This window comes from Habropoda laboriosa, unplaced genomic scaffold (genome assembly GCF_001263275.1).
Source record: "Habropoda laboriosa isolate 0110345459 unplaced genomic scaffold, ASM126327v1 scaffold648, whole genome shotgun sequence".
NCBI lineage: Eukaryota > Metazoa > Arthropoda > Insecta > Hymenoptera > Apidae > Habropoda > Habropoda laboriosa.
The window spans coordinates 1,199,482-1,211,721 of NW_017100857.1; the positions used below are offsets into that span (position 1 = coordinate 1,199,482).

The 12,240-nt window shown below is 29.2% G+C and overlaps 2 protein-coding genes across 2 annotated transcripts; one reads left to right on the plus strand and one right to left on the minus strand.

The window, feature by feature from the left end:
• Positions 1 to 1,182: 1,182 nt before the first annotated feature.
• On the minus strand, positions 1,183 to 10,275 carry LOC108577375 (V-type proton ATPase subunit C). The gene is made up of 9 exons (XM_017940514.1): positions 10,072 to 10,275; positions 8,761 to 9,082; positions 6,520 to 6,675; positions 2,611 to 2,798; positions 2,488 to 2,534; positions 2,191 to 2,399; positions 1,928 to 2,072; positions 1,707 to 1,851; positions 1,183 to 1,573 (listed from the first exon to the last, which is right to left on the minus strand). Exons 2-9 carry the CDS (start codon positions 9,044 to 9,046, stop codon positions 1,484 to 1,486), a joined length of 1,266 nt encoding a protein of 421 aa, XP_017796003.1. The 5' UTR covers positions 9,047 to 9,082; positions 10,072 to 10,275; the 3' UTR covers positions 1,183 to 1,483.
• A 472-nt stretch (positions 10,276 to 10,747) lies between these two features.
• Positions 10,748 to 11,929, plus strand: LOC108577408 (protein RTF2 homolog). Its single transcript, XM_017940554.1, has 3 exons — positions 10,748 to 10,941; positions 11,056 to 11,439; positions 11,528 to 11,929. Exons 1-3 carry the CDS (start codon positions 10,873 to 10,875, stop codon positions 11,927 to 11,929), a joined length of 855 nt encoding a protein of 284 aa, XP_017796043.1. The 5' UTR covers positions 10,748 to 10,872.
• The last annotated feature ends 311 nt before the right edge of the window (positions 11,930 to 12,240 follow it).

Here is a 12,240-nt window from a genome sequence, read left to right on the forward strand (position 1 = left end):
GGTGACGATATAATTTCATCTATTTGTTAACAATTTATCGTCAGTTATATAATAATTTACATTTTAAATTATAGCTATACTTTTAAAACATTGATTATAATCAATTATTTGAACGAAAATTATAAGCTAAATCATCTTTTTTTTTTTGGTTAAAATACGTTGCACAAATCAGAGAAAATTATTGCCATATCTATAACACATTCTGTTTTTGAAACAGAGTTTCAAGTGCTGTTGCTTTTGTGTATTAAACAGTGTTGTTTTTGTGTATTAAAAATACCATTTCGGGGAAAATAACATTTAAGCGATCTTTAAAATAATATTGCATAGCATATTTTCTATACACAGAGCATTTATAATACAACCTGTTTAATCATTCAATATGTATTGTAGCGATTCCTTATCATTACTTCCATTTTTGTGCAAATTTGTTCCTTCAAATCAACATTAAATACTTCAATTGAATTTATTATAATCAGAAACTTCAAACATAATGTTCATAATAATACTTTCGAGTCCAACTAATGTTTCGCAACTTCATAATTTTTAATGAATAACACTGATACATTAGCATGTATCTGCACACTTTGCATTATTAAAACATTAGTTTTTTTTGTATATTTAATGAAATAAATTTATTGTATCTTAACATTTCAATAACATTTGTTTTACTAGTTGCCGCATAATATATGCATTATGAAGACCTTTTGAATGAACATGGTAAAAGCATTTTGATCAAAACAGCTGATTGGTATTATGACATATGCTTTTATAACAAGACGAACTTTTCCTTTCATAACAATATTATAATGGTGATCATTTTACAGATAATACATAACATAATACAGTACTATATTGTACAATTTCAATTCTGGTACGATATTTTTTTCTTTGTTATTGTAGTATTACATAAAATAAATTGTGCTGTATTTAATTGTGAAAATTTTAACAACTTAACATATACAAGCATTGTAAGGCATATATGGTTATTATGCTTGTAATATCGAATTTTTTAACAGTTTCGGTGTTTAAGACCGTAACTTTGAAATAGACAATCAGATTATGAATTTAATTTATGCTAATTTCTGTTGTTCAATCAAATATAACCTTTTTGAGAAGAAAGGAAAGTTTGCAACATGTTTGCTAGAATTTATACAAATGATTGTACAATCTATTATGCACAGTTTTTATTGAGCTAATATCAGGGTACATACATCCCTCCAGGTACTTTAATGTACTAAAAAAATATTATTTTTGGGTAAATATTTGGTTCACTCTTGGAAATAAACCGACTACAATTACCTTTACATTGAAAATCAGGATTGTATTGACGTTCTAAAAAACGCAAAACACTGTATTTCATGTAAGCAAACAATACTACTTTGTACGCACCTGTTTTATAAGTACCTGGAGTTATAAAAGTATGTGTTATGTAAATGAAGATATTTAAAATACAGGAAAATAGACGTATTTTTTGCGATTAAACCTATTTGCCGAGCATGTTTATGTCGATATTATAATACACATAAGGGAAATAGTCGTTTTGGCCAAAACCTAATCCTGGTATATCGACGTTCTGTTTGAACAAACCAATACGAAAAGAATATTAAGTAGTGCACTACAAAAGATAATTTTCATAAAAAAAATTAGCAAAAAATAAAATAAGCTAATTTAAAATAGTAATTTATTATTAAGATGTTGTAACTTACATCTTGATTTCCCTGTGCAGCAGAAGATGCTGTAGCAGAGGAATCTAAGTGAGCATAAAGCTGATTAAGAACTTCGCGTAATCGCCTTGCACACCTTCTATGAGGATGTAACAGAATTGCTTGAAAATTCACCGGCAATCCGTACCTAAAGAAGTTATGATTTTAATTAATATATATGAATGTACGTAAACTTTCTAATATCAAATATTATTTATTGTTACCTTAAAACAGATTCTACAAATACACGTAAAGCTTTAACGTGAATCCATGCACAGAAACATTCACTGAAGTTAACTTTTAACCAACGTACAATATTGGCAAATTGTTTTTTTTTATCAGTTGCCAGCTTTGTTATCTCATTTTTTCCTACAATATATTTTAGTTAATTCCATGACAGTAAATAAAAATCAATTTGTATATAAATTAAAAAAAAAAAATAACTAGTATAAGTGGCAATAAAAGGTCATATTAAAATCTTAATTACCTGCTGCTAATTCTTCTTCATTGTATATGAAATCACGAACAATGAATTTTTTTTCACGAGCGTGTAATTTAAATTCTTCAATGACTTTTTTAAACAAAGTGACAGTAAATAATCCATATTCAGAATCCTCGGTAATAAGTTGTGTGCTACGTGGTACTATCATATTTGTTAATTTTTCATATACACTGTACCATTCTTGAACACTAGCTCTGAAAATTTTATATAAACAAAGTATATCATTAATTATGTAATTAATAATTATAAAACAAAAGTTTTAAAAACACTAAAGAAATTTACCTTGGCACAATAACAAGTATTTGAGTAACTATTGAAGAACATAAGTCCTTTCACAATTAAATTCAAGAAAATTATAAAATGTTACATACATGAAGATTTTATTCCATTTTAATAATAAACTTACGTTTGTTTCTTTTCAAGATTTTGTAAACTTCCTTTCAAATTATTGTATATTGCAGATTTAGTTTTAAGGTCTGCATCAATCTGACCCACTTGTTTACTGATAATGTCAGCAATATTTCTCAATGATTGCTTGATGGGATATTTTGCCATATCCCACTGGAATCGAGTTATATATGATGGTAGATCACCTAGTAAATTTAAAATATTAGTGTAATTGTCCTGTGGATTAACCACTTTCATTTTCTATATAAATATTCAAACAGAGCTCATAAAATTTTGAAAGTATGGAGTCATAAGTAACATGCAATGTTTAAATCACATGTAGTATTCTAAGTGCTTGAGTGTGCTTACAAATGCAGTACTGAATATATTTTTAATGATTTAATAAAGTTTATAAGCTGAAAATGATAAAGCTCTGTTGAATTGTTAATGTATTGTACAAATACAGGAATGTACTATATTTTCAATGTAAACTGCATACTCTTCTAAATAGTGATGCAATTTCTATATTCTTCTTTTTCCAAATACATTTTTAGATTTATAAACGAAATGTGTTTACAAAATTCTGAATATTTTCTTAAAAAAATAAAAAAAGGAGAAACATAAGTGTATTCATAATTTTGAGTTTTATGGACCTGTATGTGCGCAATACAGTTATGCATATGAATACATATCTAATTAATTTAAATTTTAGCTGAACCACAATTAAAATAATTCTCAGATTGACTCTGTGATAAGGAGAGTATTCACAATAAATAATGAGATAACAGAGAAAGACTGTTTCTACTAAACTCATTTTTTGATTCTAGTACGCTCCTTACTTATTATTAGCATTACAAAAATAAGCGAGACATTAACAAAAATACAGCATGCAAACATTAATGTATAGAAGCACTTTATATTATCAATTTTTTTTTTTTTCATTGCGAGATTCATTTTATTTAAGTAGAATTAATCATTCTTTTAATAGGTATATTTTTTAATTAGATGTTAGCTCAAGTTAATTAACTTATTTATATATTTGTAATGACAAAGAATTACTCGTAAATCACGTTTGAATGAATTAAGCAGTTCTAGCTAGTCCCTTTAACCGAATATTTAGTATAAATGTATACCAGAATTATTTCAAAGAATCAAAATATATTCCTTTTTATTGTCAATTAAAAAAGATTTTTTTATAAAATATTCATTCAAACAAAATTTATGATAACTCCGTAACTACAATGAATTTTGAACTACATTATTATGTTCTTTCATGAATTTGTCGATTGATAGTTCTGGATGAATAAGCACGCACGCACGCATGCACGCAACGCATGTACACTTGGTTTATTAGAATATGAATGTAATGAATACTACAAAATATAATGATCATATATAAAATGGATTCTTTGCATCTTTTCAAATAGTAATCTCAAATATCATGTGTGTCCTGTGTATATTAGTGACCTAAATGATATAGCATGAGCAATAGTAACACAGACACAATATACAGCTAAGCTAAAATATTTAAGCGCTTCATGCTAACTGTTTTTAATGAGGTACTTTATAAAAGTTGATCAGTAGGATGTTTATGTGATATGGGTAACTTGTAGTGTTGAAGGGTATTGAGCACCATACTGTCTTCAAAATCTATCTGATCATGCGAAACAGTATTTTATAAGTCCATGTACCGATCGATAAGTGTTTTAAAATTTTAGTTAATCGTGTCTCATCTGTAATCTGTGCTAACGTCCATAATACATATGTATACATGTATTATAGTTTGTGCAGTATTGTCTTTCTATGAAAATTATAGAAAGTAACGGTTAAAAAGCATGTGAAAGCTAGGTATAGAAAAAAATGCTAAAAAATATATCGAAAGAAATAAAATCGTACAAGATAGTGTTACTGTATTTAGATGTAGCATATCTCTTACAATTGTTCTTAAACCATACTTTCGGTTGTATTTATGGATGTTACGAATTTTAAATCCATAAATACTTCTGATTTTCGTAATAAATTTTAATTTTAATATTTTATTTAAATTACTTAAATAACTTAGTGTAATGCTAAAATAATTGCATCAGGCTAACTTATTATACTAACACATTCTAATTTTATTAAAGAATCGTATACGAGTGATCTCTAGTAGATTTAAGACTTATTTAAACATGTATCTTCTAAAAATAATATATAACAAAAAGTGTTATACATAGGAAAATTAAAACAAAGTATGGTATAAGAAAACATAAAATCAAAAATTATAAAAAGAAGCAATTAAAATGTAAAAAACAAAAAGGATTGATAATGATAAAGGTAATACACTATGTGTTCATTCATTCGTCCACAGCACCTGGAACAGTTGATTGAATGATTTCCAAAAAATATTAATCAAATAGAACACTTTCATGTCATCATAAGTGATTTTTTTAAAAAGTTGAACAATTACTTAATGTATCTTGTAGTTTGTACAAAACTGTGAAGTATTTAATCACCACTAGGACGCAGGAGTGAAAAAGAACTAGCTAAGAACTTAAAACATACTAGAGCATTTCCCGAAAAATAAACTTTGAGAATGTACGCACATTTGTTGCAATTAAAATGTGCTAGAACATGGGCAGCTGTCTTTGTTATCTTCCAATTTTTTAAATTCCTGCGTGCACAAGAAATCAAATAATGTTGTAATATCACTGAGAAAATTATTGCGATAGAACGTAAAATATTTGATATACTAGGTTTTTATATATTTTGAATCACAAGCTAAGTAAACTAAGCCAAATATTTTTCCTTTTGGTACTGTCTCACTTCGTGTATGCTGTAAGCACTGGAGAGAGATTGTCATGACTTTTGTAGGGTGTTCTTTTATTTTCGATAAATTATTAAAATATACATACAAATATATAACGTATATTCAATAGTTACTAATACAAATGAAATTGTGTCTTCAGAACAATGCAAATTCAATTATAACAAAGTGTACAAAATTTAATTACAGTGACAAAATGAAAAAAAATATATAATAAGCAATGCTTTCTCATTTGACATAGCACATTAACATTTATGAAGACTTTAAATAATTTCTTACATTGGAGGCAAGATTTGGCATAAAATATTTCAGCATTACAAACATTGCATATGTAGTGCAGTTGTGCAGAATTGACACTGAAGGAAATGCGCACTAGGATCATAAAGACGCTATCAGTATATATACTGACTGGGAAGAACTGAAACAAGAGTGACGTGAATTTTAATTATATTCTTTTCTTTCCCTTCTAAGCAGAAGCTGCATGCGAATATCACTGTTTAAAAATTTCAAATACTATGAAATGACAACCTCTCTCTCTCTCTTTCTTTCTCTCCTATATCTACCTCCAAAGGAGATAAGACAAGACAAGAATCGGTCGCTAAACGGGCGAATCACGAGGTGCACAGGAAAATAGGTTTGAACAAGTCTCGCAGCTATGTTAGGAAAGGTTCGACGGGTTGACCTGGCGGTGATAGGACGGGTACCTGGATTGGGCAAATTGCCGCTATGGTCTTGGTCTTGGTCGTTGTTTTGGTCCGCATCGTCTTCGTCGTCGTCATTGCCGAGTGATTTGAGATTGGAGGTAGACCGATCTGCTTTCTCAGTAGTCCGATGACGCGACGCCGACTGCCATCTGGTCTCTCCTTCACTGCTACAGTTTGATGAAAGGGAAAGACTCGGACTTGTAGGAGTAGGACTAGGAATAGGTGTGGAAGAAGTAGAAGCGGCGCACCAATGCGCATGGTAGCATGAATATGCCGATAAAGGATCATTTGATGACCGGACATCACAGATGCCTTGAGGACTGTGTGATTTTTTTTCGAAATCAGAGGGATGATTGTGATGTTTGTGACTATGATGATGCTCGTGATGATGATGATGACGCTGGTGATGATGCTGACCTAAACAGGCGGCCGGGTCTGGTTCACATTTCTCCGATTCCCTCCACTGCTTGTGGTGTTCCTTTGAAGTCTTGTGTGATGGGGTGACGGGGGTGTTTGGCGGGGTGTCCGGGCCCCCTTCGGGGCTCCAGCTCTCCCCATCCATTGACGTTTGACCTATCCATTACAGCCCAGTCCCAATCTCCGCGCGACTTTCTTACGTCTCGTTCAACTATTATTGCGTCCTACGCAAATGCCTAACGACAATGCTGTCGAAACTCAATCAAAATAACTCAAAAAAATTCACGGAGTATTTAGCGCATAGAAATCTTTGTATCATAATGAAGAACTTTTAATTCCGAAAATATACTCTACAAAATGTAAACTTTTCTACATTATAACGAAACATTACCCTTTACAATTTAACATCTAATAAGTGCAAATATTACAAGTATTACAATTATTTTTATCCTGTCTTTAAAAAAAAAAAAAAAAAACTATTTACACTTAAAAAGATTATATCTATAAAAAAATATGCACTCCATAATTATATTATTCCAATGATAATAAGATAATTGAATTACAGTTAAAAATTCACTACTGATTTTTATTCTTTTTCTTACAAGGAATTTAAATTAAAGTAGTTGCCACATATACCTTGAAGTAAATTTTTCGTTAAATACTCCGATTTGGCAAAAGCAATAACGAAAAATGAAAGAAAGGAAAAATAAATGTAAAACAATACATAATAAAAATGAACAGAAAAACTAAAAATCGTATGAGCAAATGATATGCAGTGGTATAAACTTAAATTGCAAATGATTAATAATGCCAAGGGGTAATAAATAAGAGAACTGAATAAAAAGGGAAAGAATCCTTATAATAACTAATTGGAGCTTGGTGACCACAGTAACCCAAGCAACTCCTTGCGTCCTTTGTAAATGTTTAATAAGTGTGGTCTATGTCTAGATTTCTGTATATGCAAAATATTTCTTCTATCTCAATACACGATGATACTGCATGTTTGTGTATTACAATTTTTTGTAGCTTTATACATTTTTGATGGTGCACATGTATGAGCATTTGTTAATAAAATAATAAGGTAGGGAAATAGGGTTAATGTGGTCAAAATTAAATAAAGCAAGCCAAGCAACACCACAAATATGAGAAATTATTTGTAGTAAGTAATAAATTAAATAAATTCTAACCCAATTGTAGTAATAAGCATTCTACAGACATATAAATTATATGCCAGTATATGATGTGTACCACTGTATTTGGTATATAAAATAAGATCTTCAATTTTTGAAATGATATAAAGGACTAAAAACATTTACACACTTGTGCAAAATCATACTGATTCTAACAGATTCATACAGCAACATTAGTTCATAAAAATAAAAATATGCAAATTTTTTGTTTACAGATAATTATACATGTTATTTATTTTTTTGTGAGGTAAAAGCTTTTATACTAAGAATAAACATATCCTAGTAAGAATTCTATTATAGTAGATTATATGATAATCTTTTATAGTATAGAATCATTTAACTAAATATATTATCTTTAATAAAAGAATATAAAGCATACATATGTCTTAAACAGATCATTTATTTCAAAATTTATGGTACACATCATATTTAAACTTGTTAGTTACTATGTGCTATAGCCACAAGTTTTTGCCTCTATATTATTCCTAACAAAAAAAAAAAAAAAACATCTACCAGGACAATTTGTAAAAAATAATATTGTTGTTATATTATTATTAGCGTACACAGACAAAATTTTGTTTTTATCTATCAATCTATTAGTATAGGGTACTGAGGAGAATAAGGATCAAAGACTCTATTCGTGCTATTATTGTTTTCAATGAATAAATTAAAATCTTAAGAAAACAACTGATACATGTTTAAGATCTTCATTAAAGAAAAAATCTAAGTTGTGTGCATGTTTTGTGTTGTGTATAGTATTCACTGATGTTTTTGCCAACCAATATTATTTTATTATTAAAACATCATACACAAAAAATCGATCGATACCTGTTTGCAAGGGTCCAAAAAAACAATAGTGTCAAGTAATAATTTAATAACTTTTTAATTTTGGTCATTTTATTCAACAAAATATAATGTTAAATAAAAAGTTGTTGGACAATTTTGGACCCCTGAATTTTTCAATGATCTATCCTCTTCTATTAGAAGATAGATAAAAATTTAAATTAAAGAGCAAATTCTAAAAATACAAGCACAACAACATTGTACTCACTATTGTTAGCCAAAAGATTTTCAAGGAACTTGTCTTTCCGATTTTCTAATACTTCTGCCAAATATGTTGCCACCTTGCGGGTTACTTGTTCAACATAAGTGTCAAGCTTTCCTAGGTCATCTGATAAACCCACCAATTGGTCTAATGTTCCCACCTTCAAATCTGGGATATGGAATTTGTAATTGACTGACAGAGAATGTTGTACTGTTGTCAAAGTATTCATGGTTTCCCATGTCTGCTGACATGTTTTATCTCCTGGTGCAGATATTAACCAGTATTCTGTCATTTTGAATAATGTTCCAATGTAAATGTCTTACTGTATCTGAAACATTGTATTGTATTATACAAATCATATTATGTATTTCAACATTATGCAATTATATTTTGCAACAGTTATTCACATGTATTAGTCTTTCTATTATAAATTATATTATTACATTTTTTATAGATTGAATGTATGAACATTAAGTAATTCTTTATATATCTGTAAATATTTGTATAAAAATATTGAAACAGTATTTTATGTAATTATATTATAACTATATTATTTATTTCGACTGCTTAAGTGATGTGTTAAATTGAAAATAACTACGAAAAAAAAATACTTTTGTCAACAACCACCTGCTTCTATATCAAACGTTACTGATCTACTAATTTGACATATAATCCTATGATCCTAAAAGCATCACCTATTGATTCGTTGGTTAGTCGAGCATACAATAGTAATTGGTTGTACAAGATTGAACATTACAAAGAATTTTAAAAAATGAATAGAGTTGTAAAAATTAAATAAAAGAAGGGGGTGTGGCACGACGTATTTCTTCAACTGTGGTATTATGTAATTAGGCGCGCTTTCCACGTGACATATACTAAGTGTAAGAATGGCGCGCCGAACTTACAGAGCGATCAATATAGTGAAATGACAAGTGTGCACAAAATTGCATTCGAAAAAGAGTGTCCTTGAATTAAGGCTGGCCATATGTATACTTAAATACGAAACTGGGTTTATTATTGGAATGACTTAATGGCGTCCATTAATAAATTATAAAATCGATAACACAATGAATCCCTTCATTCAAAAAAAAATGCGTCACGAATTAAATTGCGAACAATCTGGAAGTTAAATATCAATCAATATAACAACCATACGATACGTCATGTTGAGTGTTACGAAAGGTGGTATTATGACTTTTTGACAGTACGTTTTAACACCCTTTAATCGTAAAACATGGGTTAAAAGCACTTTTCATTATACTACAATTTGTTCGTCATTGATCCATTTTCGATAAGAAATAAACTATTTCTACTTACTGGATATCTCGAATTCCGCTTTTATGCGCAGAATGCGACAGATGCTTGAATTTCTCCAGAAATTCAAAACATTCGTTGTTCTAATCACTCGTCGTCAGAACCATCAGAAACCATTGTGACCTCACGTGATGACAATTGTGTGCTGCTGCCTTACGACCCGCCCGGCAACTAAATCATAAACTAAAACGGAGTATCATCAGCTGACTCGAAACCTGCATAATCGGTATTGTTACCAATCTACCAAAAAAGTTTGATTACAACCTTTAATTAATATTCTCAATTAATTTCAAATTGCTTTATGATAATACTTTTCATATATAGTTTTTATATATTACAAAAAGTAATTGTCGAGAATATATATTCTTTGATGTTTATTGAAATTATATTTATTATAGAATCAATTTTGTTGTATGTGAAAAGTTGGTAGAACTGTAATACACTACACACCACCATTTATATAGCTGTTGCGTGGTCTAGCAGGGATTTTGCGAAAAGTATGATTTCGAAAGGATGAACCGAAAATCAATATTTATTTAATGAACGTCTCTAAGTAGTAATCATTGGAAGTGTTATTTAACAAGATTTTGTTCGTTGCTTTGATTGCATCACTTGACAATTTAAATTTGGCGCGTCTAAACTTTGCTATATGAAGTCATCTAACATAAAACTATGTTCACGTGATAGCGTCACATAGCACATACGTACCTTAAATACTGCTATAATTCGTAATATCGTTTGACGTAAATCGTGTTGGAATCAAATAGGTTGTAATTGTTCCTCGATTTTAGTTTGTAATATATTATGGGTTGCGATGGTGGAACTATTCCCCGTAGAGATGAACTCGTAAGAGTTAAGAAGAAACCAGAACAGGTAATTTTGTACTTATATTTATGTATGTTTTACATATTTCATATAAACATTAGTCTTTTTCATGTGTAATATTCGCTTTATAATAAAATTATGTACTATTGTAATTATTTGCAGAAAGACAAAGAAGCAGAATTAGCATTCAAGTGGAGACACTGTACAATAAAACAGTTACCATTACAACCACCAGTAGTTGGTTGTGCTTTAGGTCGTCTTTATAGTAAAGAATCTGTATTGGAAGGCCTTCTTGATCGAAGTACACTTCCAGAATCAGCACAACATATTAAAACCTTAAAAGATGTGAAAAATTTAAATTTAACATCAAATCCAGCATTTGAAGGTAATAAAGCTAAGAAAGGAGACTGTTATACAGATGAAGGAAAAAGTCCTTATATTTGTCCAATTATTGGATTAGAGATGAATGGTAAATATAAATTCTGCTTTTTATGGTCATGTGGTTGTGTAATGAGTGAAAGAGCACTTAAAGAAGTCAAAAGTAAAGTAAGTAACTATGTCACAAATATAAAAATAAAAAATATTTCATGCAGCTGAAAAAACATAATAATTTCAATATTCTAATGTTTTTCAGATATGTCATCAATGCCAACAACCTTTTACTGAAACAGATATGGTTATTATAAATGCAGAAGGGGATGATCTTAAACAAATGGAAAAAAACATGATAGTTCGAAAGGCAGTTCAAAAAAAATCTAAGAAGCAGAAACATAATGAAGACACTCAAACACAAGACATTAAGCAAGATGAAGCACCAAAGAAAAAAATGAAGAAGGAGGATAAAACTTCTGCTATGAAGATTAATAGCAATAGAACAGAAGCTGAAGATCCAGCATATAAAAAAGTTAAAGATAATTATAGTGTTGCTAAAGATCCCAAAGCATCAGAAGTTTTCAAAAGTATCTTCACTACTCATAAATCTGCAGCAGAACAAGATAGGGCACACTGGATTACATACAATCCATTTTACAATTAAAATATAATTTCAATTCATATTTGAAAAATAATTAATGTTATGTGTGTAGAATATACTATGTGCAGTGATAACTGTAATATACTGCAAACACTGAAACATTTCCATATCATTAAATAAATAGTTTTATATATAAAAACAGTTTTATTCTTTTTATAGGATTTCTTTATAATCTTATCTTATCAAGTAGTAACATTTTTGGACTAATATTATATTACTGTTTATTTATTTTGTAACAAAAGTGGATGCTATCATTATATAAAAATCTAATAATTATTATATATCACAAGTTAGTATTAATAGGAAATAAATTG

Bases quoted from the DNA above. Each gene is read 5' to 3' on its own strand.
- LOC108577375 (XM_017940514.1), bottom strand. From the start codon at position 9,046: ATGACAGAATACTGGTTAATATCTGCACCAGGAGATAAAACATGTCAG. The intron at 6,676-8,760 runs GTGAGTACAATG...TGTAATGGATAG, and splicing joins AAATCTTTTGGCTAACAATA to GTCAAACGTCAATGGATGGG. The intron at 2,400-2,487 runs GTAAATTTCTTT...TAAAATTTTCAG, and splicing joins ATACTTGTTATTGTGCCAAG to AGCTAGTGTTCAAGAATGGT.
- LOC108577408 (XM_017940554.1), top strand. From the start codon at position 10,873: ATGGGTTGCGATGGTGGAACTATTCCCCGTAGAGATGAACTCGTAAGA. The intron at 10,942-11,055 runs GTAATTTTGTAC...AATTATTTGCAG, and splicing joins TTAAGAAGAAACCAGAACAG to AAAGACAAAGAAGCAGAATT. The intron at 11,440-11,527 runs GTAAGTAACTAT...AATGTTTTTCAG, and splicing joins TTAAAGAAGTCAAAAGTAAA to ATATGTCATCAATGCCAACA.